This window comes from Danio rerio, chromosome 21 (assembly GCF_052040795.2).
Source record: "Danio rerio strain M-AB ecotype USA chromosome 21, GRCz13ab, whole genome shotgun sequence".
NCBI classification, from domain to species: Eukaryota; Metazoa; Chordata; class Actinopteri; order Cypriniformes; family Danionidae; genus Danio; species Danio rerio.
In genome coordinates this window covers 597,497-612,500 of record NC_141041.1, presented here as the reverse complement: position 1 = coordinate 612,500, position 15,004 = coordinate 597,497, and the positions used below count along the sequence as shown (strand labels likewise).

At 42.2% G+C, this 15,004-nt stretch overlaps 1 protein-coding gene and 1 long non-coding RNA gene across 7 annotated transcripts in view; both read left to right on the top strand.

Annotated features, from left to right (window-relative positions):
- znf462 (zinc finger protein 462) overlaps window positions 1–15,004 on the top strand; it is an 81,707-nt gene that overhangs the window by 60,794 nt on the left and 5,909 nt on the right. For 4 of the 6 annotated variants that reach the window (XM_087300447.1, XM_087300444.1, XM_087300448.1 and 1 more), the window contains exons 6-13: window positions 1,537–1,655; window positions 2,684–2,878; window positions 4,682–4,937; window positions 5,157–5,308; window positions 5,793–6,016; window positions 10,323–10,548; window positions 11,910–12,036; window positions 13,136–14,178. In XM_087300447.1, the coding sequence (XP_087156573.1) occupies window positions 1,537–1,655; window positions 2,684–2,878; window positions 4,682–4,937; window positions 5,157–5,308; window positions 5,793–6,016; window positions 10,323–10,548; window positions 11,910–12,036; window positions 13,136–13,325 (1,489 nt within the window). In that variant the 3' untranslated portion in view covers window positions 13,326–14,178. Of the gene's footprint in view, window positions 1–1,536; window positions 1,656–2,683; window positions 2,879–4,681; window positions 4,938–5,156; window positions 5,309–5,792; window positions 6,017–10,322; window positions 10,549–11,909; window positions 12,037–13,135; window positions 14,179–15,004 lie in introns of those variants that run through there. The other 2 variants (XM_087300449.1, XM_087300446.1) reach the window with 1 other exon arrangement.
- Window positions 1–15,004, top strand: part of LOC147838672 (uncharacterized) — a 49,652-nt gene that overhangs the window by 28,739 nt on the left and 5,909 nt on the right. The window lies entirely within an intron of this gene.

Below are 15,004 nucleotides of genomic sequence, written 5' to 3'. Positions count from 1 at the left end.
TCAAAACACACACACACACACACACACACACATACAAACACAGGGGAGAAAGTGACTGTGTTTACATGGACATCTGTAGTCAAATTATTTTCCAAATGATTAAATGGTGGACTTTAACTGCAGTTTGGCTCTTTCATTCAGGGAATTCATTCATGCCCCTCGCGACAAACGAGATATTTGATTCGAGGATCTGCTGTAAGCGTGTATTTTTCATGCAATGTTTGATACCGCACGACGAGTGAGAGAAAAAAACCTCCGCATTTCCCGGAAACTTAGATGCACACGGCAGGAAGCGTCAGAAAGTGTGTTATTCCGGTCACAAAATGCGGTGAAAACCCTACACGAGGTTAAAGTTTGGTTGTGGTGCTAACATGTTTACACTCAGTGCAATAGTTAACTTAGTTCAATACGAACAAACTGAATAAACAAAGAGCACTGATCGCTCACTTACCAAATCTGTAGAGACAGGACAATCACCAGCAACTAGAGCCGCGTCTTTATTAAGAGGAGACTAAAGCGAATCCGGATCTCAGCGTTTGCAGATGAGAACAGCTCTCAGGTAAACAATAATCCTCCTTAGACACGTAAGTTATTGTTGTGGAGCGTCGCGTACACTGTTAATCCACACGTGACTCCAGCTGAGCTCTCACAGAGAGAAAATGAAAACAAAACTTCACTGCAGCAAACTATAAAAGCAACACTTCACGCTTGTTTTGCCAACACAACGTGGCGTCTCTGTCGTCTAAACACTGTGACAGTAATGAATATTAATGAAGTTGCACAATAGAGCGCGCTGATTGGTTTGAACCAAGCCTTACTCATGCATTAATGCAGCACACTGTAAGACGTAATAAGACACACTCTGTCCAGTCTGCACGCTGGAATACACGCTATTATCTCATGACCGTGACGCAGCTTCAAAAATTCGTTTTAAACCGGAAATACGAATTTGCTTGAAATAATGCAAAAACAACCAATTTACACTTTTTAGTGAGATATAGGTGTCCTAATAGTGTTTATAGCAGTGTGGGACACATATACAACTCAATAATGTTGATGTCTGGTGACTGGGCTGGCCAATCCTGGAGATGTGGAGGCTGAAGTATGAGCAGGAGCGCTATCCTGCTGGAGAATTGTCCCTCTCCTGTGGTTTGTAATGTAATGGCCAGCACAGATGTCTTGATACCTCAGCCTGTTGATGTTGCAGATCTCTCCATACTGAATGAACCCCAAACCATGATGTCTCCTTCACCAAACTTGACTGATTTCTGTGAGAATCTTGGCTCCATGCTGGTTCCAGTAGGTCTTCTGCAGTATTGGTGATGATTAGGATGCAGATCAGCAGGACAATCTCCTTGACTGGAGACGCTGCTTTATTCACTGATGATTCATGCTGTATTACAGTTTGTGCATGTGTTTAATTTGCACCTTTGGATGGAAACACAGCTACTATCAGTACAGCCTTTCATAGTTATAGTTTTAATTTTACGTGTGTGTGTGTGTGTGTGTGTGTGTGTGTGTTTTCTCTGTCTTCAGTCTGGATCGACATGTTCAGTCTCATCACGGACATCAGAAACCCTTCCGCTGCAAGCTCTGTCCCTTTAAATCCTCATACATGAGCCGCTTGAAGAGCCACATGAACAAAACACACGCGGGTAAGAAACACACACACACACACACCTGCACACCTGCACAACACACACGCTGGTGAGAAACACACACACACACACTACACACACCTGCACAACACACACGCGGGTGAGACACACACACACCACTCACACAACGGCACAAAACACATACTGGTGAGACACACACGCACACCTGCACAAAACACACGCTGGTGAGACACACACACACACTTGCACAAAACACACACCAGTGATACACAATCCCACACTCACACCACTCACACAACGGCACAAAACACATACAAGTGAGACACACAAACACACAAAACACACACACCTGCATAAAACACACGCCGGTGAGACACACAAACACACACCAGCGCAAAACACACACTGGTGAGACACACACACACACACACCTGCACAAAACACACACTGGTGAGACACACAAACACACACCACACACACACCTGCATAAAACACACACCAGTGATACACAATCCCACACACACACCACTCACACAACGGCACAAAACACATACAGGTGAGACACACAAACACACACCACACACACACCTGCATAAAACACACGCCGGTGAGACACACAAACACACACCACACACACACCAGCGCAAAACACACACTGGTGAGACACACACACACACACACACCTTCACAAAATACACACTGGTGAGAAACACACACACACACACCGGCACAAAACACATACCGATGAGACACACACACACCACACACACACTGGCACAAAACACATACTAGCGAGACACACGCCAGTGACACACACACACACACACACACACACACCACACACACACACACATGCTCAAAATCCACACCATTGAGATGTACACACACACACACACACGTGCAGAATGTGTCAGTGAAGAGCTGTGTGTGTGTGTGTGTATGTGTGTGTGTGTGTGTGTGTGTATGTGTTGTATCTGTGTGTCCTCCACTGTATTGTGTTGAACAGTAGACTCCAGATTGAAGGTTTTCCTGGATGTTAACCATGGCGTGTGTGTGTGTTGCAGGTGAGCGCCCGTATAAGTGTGTGTCGTGTGTGTTCTCCGCGGTGAGCATCAGTCAGCTGAAGGAGCACTCGCTGCAGGAGCACGGAGAGACGCTGACGCTGCACCGACTCAAAACTGCAGCTCCGAGAAACACACAACCTGCAGACGAGGACGAGGAGGAGGAGGAGGAAGAGGAGGAGAAACCAGAGCGCAGCGGTGAGACACACACACACACACATTTGTGATATGAATGGTTTTGATTGGTTAGATGCATGTAGTTGTTTCAAATGAGGGGTTTTGATTGGTTAGTTGTCTGAAATGAGTGGTTTTGATTGGTTAGTTGTGTGAAATGAGGGGTTTTGATTGGTTAGTTGTCTGAAATGAGGGGTTTTGATTGGTTAGTTGTCTTAAATGAGGGGTTTTGATTGGTTAGTTGTCTGAAATGAGGGGTTTTCATTGGTTAGTTGTGTGAAATGAGTGGTTTTGATTGGTTAGTTGTCTGAAATGAGGGGTTTTGATTGGTTAGTTGTGTGAAATGAGTGGTTTTGATTGGTTAGTTGTCTGAAATGAGGGGTTTTGATTGGTTAGTTGTCTGAAATGAGGGGTTTTGATTGGTTAGTTGTCTGAAATGAGGGGTTTTCATTGGTTAGTTGTGTGAAATGAGTGGTTTTGATTGGTTAGTTGTGTGAAATGAGTGGTATTGATTGGTTAGTTGTCTGAAATGAGTGGTATTGATTGGTTAGTTGTCTGAAATGAGTGGTTTTGATTGGTTAGTTGTCTGAAATGAGGGGTTTTGATTGGTTAGTTGTGTGAAATGAGTGGTTTTGATTGGTTAGTTGTCTGAAATGAGGGGTTTTGATTGGTTAGTTGTCTTAAATGAGGGGTTTTGATTGGTTAGTTGTCTGAAATGAGGGGTTTTCATTGGTTAGTTGTGTGAAATGAGTGGTTTTGATTGGTTAGTTGTCTGAAATGAGGGGTTTTGATTGGTTAGTTGTCTGAAATGAGGGGTTTTGATTGGTTAGTTGTGTGAAATGAGTGGTTTTGATTGGTTAGTTGTCTGAAATGAGGGGTTTTGATTGGCTAGTTGTCTTAAATGAGGGGTTTTGATTGGTTAGTTGTCTGAAATGAGGGGTTTTGATTGGTTAGTTGTCTGAAATGAGGGGTTTTCATTGGTTAGTTGTGTGAAATGAGTGGTTTTGATTGGTTAGTTGTGTGAAATGAGTGGTATTGATTGGTTAGTTGTCTGAAATGAGTGGTATTGATTGGTTAGATGAATGTAGTTGTTTCAAATGAGTGGTTTTGATTGGTTAGTTGTCTGAAATGAGGGGTTTTGATTGGTTAGATGAATGTAGTTGTTTCAAATGAGTGGTTTTGATTGGTTAGTTGTCTGAAATGAGTGGTTTTGATTGGTTAGTTGTCTGAAATGAGTGGTTTTGATTGGTTAGTTGTGTGAAATGAGTGGTATTGATTGGCTAGATGCATGTAGTTGTTTCAAATGAGGGGTTTTGATTGGCTAATTGCCTGAAATGGGTGGTTTTGATTGGTTAGTTGTGTGAAATGAATAGTTTTGATTGACTAGTTGTGTGAAATGAGTGGTTTTGATTGGTTAGTTGTTTAATATGAGTGGTTTTAATTGGCTAGTTGTGTGAAATGAGTGGTTTTGATTGGTTGTGTGAAATGAGTGGTTTTGATTGGTTAGTTGCATTTAGTTGTGTAAAATGAGTGCTTTTGATTGGTTATTCGCATATAGTTGTGGGAAATGAGTGATTTTACTTGGTTATTTTGTGAAATGAGTGGTTTGATTGGTTGTTTCGTATCATTATCTAAAATGTGTGGTTCTGTTTGTTGTGTTTGTGTGTGTGTAGTGGTTTGGTAATCTGTTTGTGTGTATAGTTGTGTTTGTGTGTATAGTTGTGTTTGTGTGTATAGTTGTGTGCTTGTCGGCTCCTGCACAGGTGTATACAGCAGGTGTTCAGCATCTGAATCTGACAGTGATGTCTCTGTCTCTCTCTCTCTCAGAGTCTGCATATCTGGAGCCGGCAGATGTGCAGCAGCAGATCAGTCATTTCCAGCTGTCGTCTCGTGTTCAGAGCGATGTTTCCTCCAGTCCGTCTGACACCGCGCTCCCGCAGGCCCGGCCCGAATCCATCCTCACCTGCGAGTTCTGCGAGTTCAGCTCCGGATACATGCAGAGTCTGCGCAGACACTACCGAGACCGGCACGGAGGAAAGAAGCTCTTCAAGTGCAAAGACTGCACCTTCTTCACCTGCAACAAGTGAGTACTGGTTTGAGTCCCGGCTGGGTCAGTTGGTGTTTCTGTGTGGAGTTTGCATGTTCTCCCCGTGTTGGTGTGGGTTTCCTCCGGGTGCGTATTTGCTTGTGCATGTAACCCATGCTGTGTGTTTCTTTTGTCTTTGTTAATCTTCAGTCATGCAGATTTGGAATCTGTTGTGTTTGCTTGGTCTTCATTGCTCTCCATGTGCTGTGTTTTCAGGTCCACGTTCACGCTGCACGTTGAAGGTGGTCACAGCAGCAGCAGCACCACCGGCGCCGCTGAGGAGCCGCAGAAAGAGTTACGATGTCCGTTCTGTCTGTATCACACCAAACACAAGAGCAGCATGATCGACCACATCGTCCTGCACAGAGGTCAGCATCCAATCTGTCCTGCTGCACAAAGGAGGATTCACAGTTACTCATATAGCAGACTCCTCACTCATGTATCCAATGCAACGTACAATAAAACATGCTGGATAAGTTGGCGGTTCATTCCGCTGTGGCGACCACTGATTAATAAAGGGACTAAGCCGACAAGAGATGGATGAATAAAGCTAATATGTTTAGAAATACGTTATGTTAAACAGAAATATACAGGAGGGTTAATAATGCTGACTTCAACTGTAAATGTTATGAGAAGTGTAAGGTATTATTATTTATTTTTATTCTATTCTGCGTTCAGAAGTTAATCTCCAAACGTGTCTTCATTGAAGTTCCCTTTATTGTTGCAGATTGAAATATACGAGGGAAACATGATTAGAATATTTCCATTATTATCCACCGGTCTGATGACTGTGTGTGTGTGTGTGTGTGTGTGTGTGTGTGTGTGTGTGTGTGTGTGTGTGTGTGTTCTCAGAGGAGCGTGTGGTGCCGCTGGAGATCTCGCGCTCGAAGCTGTCTCGTCATCTGGAGGGTCTGGTATTCAGATGCCATAAATGCACCTTCACCTGTTCCAGCGAGCAGAACCTGCAGCAGCACATCCAGAAGCACGAGGAGCTGAAGCCGTATCAGTGTCAGCTCTGCTATTACGACAGCAAACTCCTGCACGAGCTGGAGACGCACCTGCAGGACCAGCACAAGGTCAGCGCTCTTCATCTTTTTCATCTCTCCACGGTCTCCCCCTCATCTCTCCAGTATCTCCACTGTCTTTGTCGTGGTTCCATTCTAATAATTAATCAGGTTTTCAGAACCAGAAGATAGACTTTATTACTGGATACATGCTTGATGACAAAGCCGAGATGGTCACAGGCAAACTGCCCAAACCATCTGACATGTTCAGGTCTTTATAGCTAAGCCGCTGACATTATCAGCAAGGCTATTCCAGAGATTAGGAGCCATAAATGAAAAAGCTCGACCTCCTTTAGTGGACTTTGCTATTCTGGGGACTACCAGAAGCCCTGAGTTTAGAGATCTTAAAAAGCGGGTTTGGTTGTAGCGAAATAGAAAGGTTTCTCTCTCTCGTCTCTTCTGTTTCTCGTTTTTCTCTCTCTCGTCTCTTCTGTTTCTCGTTTCTCTCTCGTCTCTTCTGTTTCTCGTTTTTCTCTCTCTCGTCTCTTCTGTTTCTCGTTTCTCTCCCGTCTCTTCTGTTTCTCATTTTTCTCTCTCGTCTCTTCTGTTTCTCGTTTCTCTCTCGTCTCTTCTGTTTCTCGTTTTTCTCTCTCTCGTCTCTTCTGTTTCTCGTTTCTCTCTCGTCTCTTCTGTTTCTTATTTTTCTCTCTCGTCTCTTCTGTTTCTCACTTTTCTCTCCCATCTCTTCTGTTACTCATTTTTCTCTCTCGTCTCTTCTGTTTCTCATTTTTCTCTCTCGTCTCTTCTGTTTCTCGTTTTTCTCTCTCTCGTCTCTTCTGTTTCTCGTTTCTCTCTCTCGTCTCTTCTGTTTCTCGTTTTTCTCTCTCTCGTCTCTTCTGTTTCTCTTTTTTTCTCTCATCTCTTCTGTTTCTCGTTTCTCTCTCGTCTCTTCTGTTTCTCATTTTTCTCTCTCATCTCTTCTGTTTCTCGTTTCTCTCTCTCGTCTCTTCTGTTTCTCACTTTTCTCTCTCGTCTCTTCTGTTTCTCGTTTTTCTCTCTCTTCTCTTCTGTTTCTCGTTTCTCTCTCATCTCTTCTGTTTCTCGCTTGTCTCTCTCTCGTCTCTTCTGTTTCTCATTTTTCTCTCTCGTCTCTTCTGTTTCTCGTTTCTCTCTCTCGTCTCTTCTGTTTCTTGTTTCTCTCTCCCGTCTCTTCTGTTTCTCGTTTCTCTTTCTCATCTCTTCTGTTTCCCACTTTTCTCTCTCGCCGCTTTTGTTTCTCGTTTTTCTCTCTCGTCTCTTCTGTTTCTCATTTTTCTCTCTCGTCTCTTCTGTTTCTCACTTTTCTCTCTCGTCTCTTCTGTTTCTCATTTTTCTCTCTCGTCTCTTCTGTTTCTCACTTGTCTCTCTCGTCTCTTCTGTTTCTCATTTTTCTCTCTCGTCTCTTCTGTTTCTCACTTTTCTCTCTCGCCGCTTTTGTTTCTCGTTTTTCTCTCTCGTCTCTTCTGTTTCTCATTTTTCTCTCCCGTCTCTTCTGTTTCTCATTTTTCTCTCCCGTCTCTTCTGTTTCTCACTTTTCTCTCACGTCTCTTCTGTTTCTCATTTTTCTCTCTCGTCTCTTCTGTTTCTCACTTTTCTCTCTCGTCTCTTCTGTTTCTCATTTTTCTCTCTCGTCTCTTCTGTTTCTCATTTTTCTCTCCCGTCTCTTCTGTTTCTCATTTTTCTCTCTCGCCGCTTCTGTTTCTTGTTTTTCTCTCTCGTCTCTTCAGTTTCTCATTTCTCTCTCTCATCTCTTCTGTTTCTCGTTTTTCTCTCTCGTCTCTTCTGTTTCTCGTTTTTCTCTCTCGTCTCTTCTGTTTCTCATTTTTCTCTCCCGTCTCTTCTGTTTCTCATTTTTCTCTCCCGTCTCTTCTGTTTCTCATTTTTCTCTCCCGTCTCTTCTGTTTCTCACTTTTCTCTCCCGTCTCTTCTGTTTCTCACTTTTCTCTCCCGTCTCTTCTGTTTCTCATTTTTCTCTCCCGTCTCTTCTGTTTCTCATTTTTCTCTCCCGTCTCTTCTGTTTCTCACTTTTCTCTCCCGTCTCTTCTGTTTCTCGTTTTTCTCTCTCGTCTCTTCTGTTTCTCGTTTTTCTCTCCCGTCTCTTCTGTTTCTCGTTTTTCTCTCTCGTCTCTTCTGTTTCTCGTTTTTCTCTCTCGTCTCTTCTGTTTCTCGTTTTTCTCTCTCGTCTCTTCTGTTTCTCGTTTTTCTCTCCCGTCTCTTCTGTTTCTCATTTTTCTCTCCCGTCTCTTCTGTTTCTCATTTTTCTCTCCCGTCTCTTCTGTTTCTCACTTTTCTCTCCCGTCTCTTCTGTTTCTCACTTTTCTCTCCCGTCTCTTCTGTTTCTCATTTTTCTCTCCCGTCTCTTCTGTTTCTCACTTTTCTCTCCCGTCTCTTCTGTTTCTCATTTTTCTCTCCCGTCTCTTCTGTTTCTCACTTTTCTCTCCCGTCTCTTCTGTTTCTCACTTTTCTCTCCCGTCTCTTCTGTTTCTCATTTTTCTCTCCCGTCTCTTCTGTTTCTCACTTTTCTCTCCCGTCTCTTCTGTTTCTCACTTTTCTCTCCCGTCTCTTCTGTTTCTCATTTTTCTCTCCCGTCTCTTCTGTTTCTCACTTTTCTCTCCCGTCTCTTCTGTTTCTCACTTTTCTCTCCCATCTCTTCTGTTTCTCATTTTTCTCTCTCGTCTCTTCTGTTTCTCATTTTTCTCTCTCGTCTCTTCTGTTTCTCACTTGTCTCTCTCGTCTCTTCTGTTTCTCATTTTTCTCTCTCGTCTCTTCTGTTTCTCACTTTTCTCTCTCGCCGCTTTTGTTTCTCGTTTTTCTCTCTCGTCTCTTCTGTTTCTCGTTTTTCTCTCTCGTCTCTTCTGTTTCTCGTTTTTCTCTCCCGTCTCTTCTGTTTCTCATTTTTCTCTCCCGTCTCTTCTGTTTCTCACTTTTCTCTCCCGTCTCTTCTGTTTCTCATTTTTCTCTCTCGTCTCTTCTGTTTCTCACTTTTCTCTCTCGTCTCTTCTGTTTCTCATTTTTCTCTCTCGTCTCTTCTGTTTCTCATTTTTCTCTCCCGTCTCTTCTGTTTCTTGTTTTTCTCTCTCGCCGCTTCTGTTTCTTGTTTTTCTCTCTCGTCTCTTCAGTTTCTCATTTCTCTCTCTCGTCTCTTCTGTTTCTCACTTTTCTCTCCCGTCTCTTCTGTTTCTCATTTTTCTCTCCCGTCTCTTCTGTTTCTCATTTTTCTCTCTCGTCTCTTCTGTTTCTCATTTTTCTCTCCCGTCTCTTCTGTTTCTCATTTTTCTCTCCCGTCTCTTCTGTTTCTCATTTTTCTCTCCCGTCTCTTCTGTTTCTCATTTTTCTCTCCCGTCTCTTCTGTTTCTCACTTTTCTCTCCCGTCTCTTCTGTTTCTCATTTTTCTCTCCCGTCTCTTCTGTTTCTCACTTTTCTCTCCCGTCTCTTCTGTTTCTCACTTTTTTCTCCCGTCTCTTCTGTTTCTCACTTTTCTCTCCCGTCTCTTCTGTTTCTCATTTTTCTCTCTCGTCTCTTCTGTTTCTCACTTTTCTCTCCCGTCTCTTCTGTTTCTCATTTTTCTCTCCCGTCTCTTCTGTTTCTCACTTTTCTCTCCCGTCTCTTCTGTTTCTCATTTTTCTCTCCCGTCTCTTCTGTTTCTCATTTTTCTCTCTCGTCTCTTCTGTTTCTCATTTTTCTCTCTCGTCTCTTCTGTTTCTCACTTTTCTCTCTCGTCTCTTCTGTTTCTCACTTTTCTCTCCCGTCTCTTCTGTTTCTCATTTTTCTCTCTCGTCTCTTCTGTTTCTCACTTTTCTCTCTCGTCTCTTCTGTTTCTCATTTTTCTCTCTCGTCTCTTCTGTTTCTCATTTTTCTCTCTCGTCTCTTCTGTTTCTCATTTTTCTCTCTCGCTGCTTCTGTTTCTTGTTTTTCTCTCTCGTCTCTTCAGTTTCTCATTTCTCTCTCTCATCTCTTCTGTTTCCCACTTTTCTCTCTCGCCGCTTTTGTTTCTCGTTTTTCTCTCTCGTCTCTTCTGTTTCTCACTTTTCTCTCTCGTCTCTTCTGTTTCTCATTTTTCTCTCTCGTCTCTTCTGTTTCTCATTTTTCTCTCTCGTCTCTTCTGTTTCTCACTTTTCTCTCCCGTCTCTTCTGTTTCTCATTTTTCTCTCCCGTCTCTTCTGTTTCTCATTTTTCTCTCCCGTCTCTTCTGTTTCTCACTTTTCTCACATGTCTCTTCTGTTTCCTGTTGTCTCTCTCTCGTCTCTTCTGATCCCGTTGTTCTCCCGTCTCTTCTGTTTCTCGTTTTTCTCTCTCGTCTCTGTTATCTCTCGCTCACTCATGTACTGTTGGTCTGCAGGTGATCCGCAACTATGAGCTGGTGGGTCGAGTGAACCTGGACCAGCTGGACCTCCTGAAGGACAAGATGAAGGACATGAGCAGCAGTGAGGAAGAGGAGCGAGAGGAAACAGAGCCTGTGGAGGAGGAAGCAGAGGAAGAGGAAGAGCTGCCAATGGAGGAGGAAGAGGAGGAGAAGCTGCCGGAGGACAGACAGGAGGAGACCAGCTGCCAGACTGAGGACGCAGGTAACAAATAAACTTCTTCATCTGCTGAAAAATGTTAATTCAATGTTGTAGACTGCATTTCCAGAATGAAAGTAAAGGCAGATTTAAAATGTTGTTTACACACGAGTTAAAAGTTTAAAGGTGATTTTTGGATCCTATAATTAATAAAAGAAATAAAAATAGAATAACATTGTTTTTGAGAACAAAAATTAAGTGAATTGAAAGATAGCTAAGAATATATACAGTAATATATATAAATATAACTGCATGTTATGCTGTATGGGATTGTAATATAGTCACCGGCCACTTTATTAGGTACACCTGTCCAGCTGCTCATTAATGCAGATTTCAGCCAATCACATGGCAGCAGCTCACTGCATTTAGGCATTTAGACATGGTCAAGACAATCTGCTGCAGTTCAGAGCGAGCATCAGAATGGGGAAGAAAGGGGATTTAAGACACTATTTGTGAGTATTTCAGAAACTGCTGATCTACTGGGATTTTCACGCACAACCATCTCTAGGGTTTACAGAGAATGCTCCGACAAAGGGGAAATATCCAGTGAGCGGCAGTTCTGTGTGCGCAAATGCCTTGTTGATGAGGCCAGAGGTCAGAGGAGAATGGCCAGACTGGTTCCAGCTGATAGAAAGGCAACAGTAACTCAAATAAGCACTCGTTACAACCGAGCTCTGCAGAAGAGCATCTCTGAACACACAACACGTCCAACCTTGAGGCGGATGGGCTACAGCAGCAGAAGAGCACACCGGGTGCCGCTCCTGTCAGCTAAGAACAGGAAACTGAGGCTACAATTCACACAGACTCACCAAAACTGGACAATAGAAGATTGGAGAAACGTTGCTGCTCTGATGAGTCTCCATTTCTGCTGCAGCATTCGGATGCTCGGCTCACAATTTGGCCTCAACAACATGAAAGCATGGATCATCCTGCCTTGTATCAGCGGTTCAGGCTGGTGGTGGTGGTGGTGTAATGGTGTGGGGGAGATCTTCTTTTCATCATGGATCTGCAGCAACTGTGTGATGCTATCATGTCAAATACTGTTTTCAGAATAAAAACAAACATGTTTTCGGAAATATTATAAAGTGAAATTAATATAGATAGATAGATAGATAGATAGATAGATAGATAGATAGATAGATAGATAGATAGATAGATAGATAGATATAGCTATGAATATAACCACATGGTTTGGTGTGTGTGATCAGAATGTAGCGCTGAATATATCAAAATTGTAGCTTGTATTCAAACCACTTTAGATGAGCACCTTATAAATGTATACATATCTCTGAGAATGACTGCTGAAGTGTTCTAGTTGTCTAGCAATGATTCTTTCTCAGATCTTGTGTCTGGTCTTGTTGTTGTAGATGCTGCAGATGTTGCGTCTCCAGAATCTCCAGGCAGCGCTGCAGTGAAGCGTTTTCCATGCGAGTTCTGCGGCCGCACGTTCACACTGAGCACAGAATGGGAACGACACGTCCTCCGACACGGCATGTGAGTCTACACAGCGCTCTTCTTGTTTGCTCACTCATTGGTTGATTGAGGGGATTATTGTTTGCAGGTGTGATGTGTAGAGTAACTATATCTAGAGCTCTCCTGTGTGATCTGATGACGGCCATGTAGGTTGAAGCGTTGTCATATTAAAACTGTGTGGTGATTTGTTTTCACCTTTTGTATAGTTTACACACCACTGACATGAGCTTACCAGCCCCAACACACACACACACACACACACACAGATACACTTTTGAACATAGATATGAACATGAAATGTTTACCTTTAATGATTGCCGATATTCAATGCTTTGCTGCATCATAGATTTAAGGTTGTTGTAATTTTAAGGAAGACACTCGTCAGATTGTAGCTGATGTAAAAAAAAAAGTTCAAAAAGTCAAAAAAAAAGTTAATCGTCTTATGAAAATAATATAACAATAAATGTATATTTTATTATATTACAGTAAATATGTATTTTACAAAATCAGTTTGAGCCCTTCAGTACTATTTAATTTGTCTGCAGTACCAGACATGACCACCAGATGACTTTCAGTTTACATTGGTGAGCATACAATGTAGTGTAAGTAGTGTTTTGAGGAGCATAAAGCATATTTTTTCATACTTTTGACAATATTTCCTAAGTAGTATGGGCAGGTTGGTGGTATTTGATTTGAATTTAGCCTCTAAAAACATTTTACAAATTGATTGCTGTAGCAAAGTAATGCTTTACTCTGACGAGTATCCTTATTGCAGATTAACAAAAAACTGTTTCTCAATATTATTTAGCAAAATTCAGTCACTAGATATGTAAACTAGAAATGTTAAGCTTTCAAATGATAAACAGTTTGTCATGACTGCTTTGTTTATACTATAATAATATGGTTTAAAAATGTAAACGAAAATATTCCCGCAGGTTATATATAGGGTGACAGTAAATGTGTTTTAATCTATTTATCTTCCTGCATATCTTGAAACAGCAGTAAAATCTGAATTCCGAAGAGTTAGACCTTTTCAACCATATACAGTGTGTCATGATTAGAGTTTAATTGATTTACAATAGTAAGAGCTGTTAACGCTGACCTTCATTCGTGCTTTCAGGACTGTTAACGGCAGCAAGACAGAGGGCAGTCCTGTTCCCTCCTCAGCGCTGCCTCTGATTGGTCCCCTGGCTGTGATTGACAGAGAGCTGGACCAATCCGGCGACACCGACGATCAATCCGACCAATCCAAGTGTCAGAATCCGAACGAAGAAGAAAAAAAGACGCTGGAGACCAAAAACGACCCATAGGAGTAAAAGGAACGCTGTAGAGAAACTCAAGAATGTCGTACGTTTGTGGTTTTCGTCTGTCCGTTTTTCATCGGTTTGGTTGCAGAACAACATTTGGCTGCTTTATGATTGTTTGGGTGTCTCGGCTCGGAGGTTTGCTAGATGTTTCATGTTTGTTCAGTTGCTGAATCTTACACTGAATTTTACAAAGTGTGACTTGGTCCCTCAGGACAGATGTTGATATATTGGTAACCAATAGTGAATGAAACTGTGAGTCTGATGTTGCGCTGGAATCTCGAGTCCCTCCGCCCAGAGATTTCCCATGATCCTTCATTCCAAAGCCCCCTTTTTTCCACTTCCCATGCACTTTTAAGAGTAAAACCCTGAACCGTACCAATCGAATGTCTTCCGCGCGCACACACTGATAGTCTTGAAGACGGTGTGTCGGCGCTTCAGAAGCTTCTTCAGGAGGGACTCGGATTCTCTCCAGATGTCGCCTGACAGTTTCACTTTTTTACATTTTAGCCTTGTGTTAATCTTCCTGTAGCTGAATTCCTTGAGGAATAGTTGTCATCTTATTTATCTAGATTTATCAGAGGTTTGATTCTTTTAGACGTGATTTTAGAGTGTGTGTGTGTGTGTGTGTGTGTGTGTGTGTGTGTGTGTGTGTCCCGCTCCCCTAAACAAAACAAAAAAGGAAACTGGTAGCAGGGTGCTACTGGGGAAAGATCTCTTGCACTTCTGCTTGACTTTAATAACGGCTGATGCTCTCCGTCTATTGGTCCAGAGACGTTCCTGATGGATCTAATTGGTCGATTATCCTCCCTGTTCTGCATCTGATTGGCTGATTCAGATTAAAGGAACTCTTCCCGAATGTTCAGTTATAGCTTAACGTTTCTACAGCGTTTGTTTTTAAATGTCATGAATGTTTTCAGATCCAAAATCTAAAAGTAGTGCTCCATAATGCTACCACACAGTCTCCAAGACACAACATTTGAGAAGGGATGTTGTGAACACTTGTGTGGAGTAATGTTCTGCTCAGTGTTCTTTATTTGTTGTTAGCTGTGTGAAACGCTTACATTCAGCATTATGATCAAACATTCTTCCAGGAGCGTTAGGAGAGCGTCTGTTCAGAGTTTTCTGGTCTGTAGTAACGTTCATTACACTTTTATACATCTTTCATTGATTCCTAAATGCTTCTCTTTTGGTTTAGAAAGCATTTAAAATACTTTTCCCTTAATATTACTCAAACAATGCAAACAGGGACAGTTTGAACTAGAGATCAGCTGAAATGACACCCGAATCCACGGCTTCATACGAATCCTCCACCCGCCCACACATAAAGTTTCATCTGATGTATGTATGCGCACCCGACCTGCGCCCGATTGTAGTTTTAATAATTGAATTCTTGGTTTTTGGCATGATGATAGGTCAGCGTGGATATTAACAGCAGGTAATAATCAGCGCATCTCTGATAGTGAAATAATATGTTAATCGTAAACGTTTTTCAATGTATTTATAAAAACAGACGTTTGTCTTTAGACAACATTTTCTTCGTTTTCAAACACAGAAAGTAAAAATAAGACATCTGAGCTTTTACAGATACAGGAACAAGATAACAAAAGGGTGCCGCTTCAGTGTAAACAGCAGCCATGCTGTGTTTGCTTGGCCGTTTTCTTCGCACTGCTGAAACAGAACAG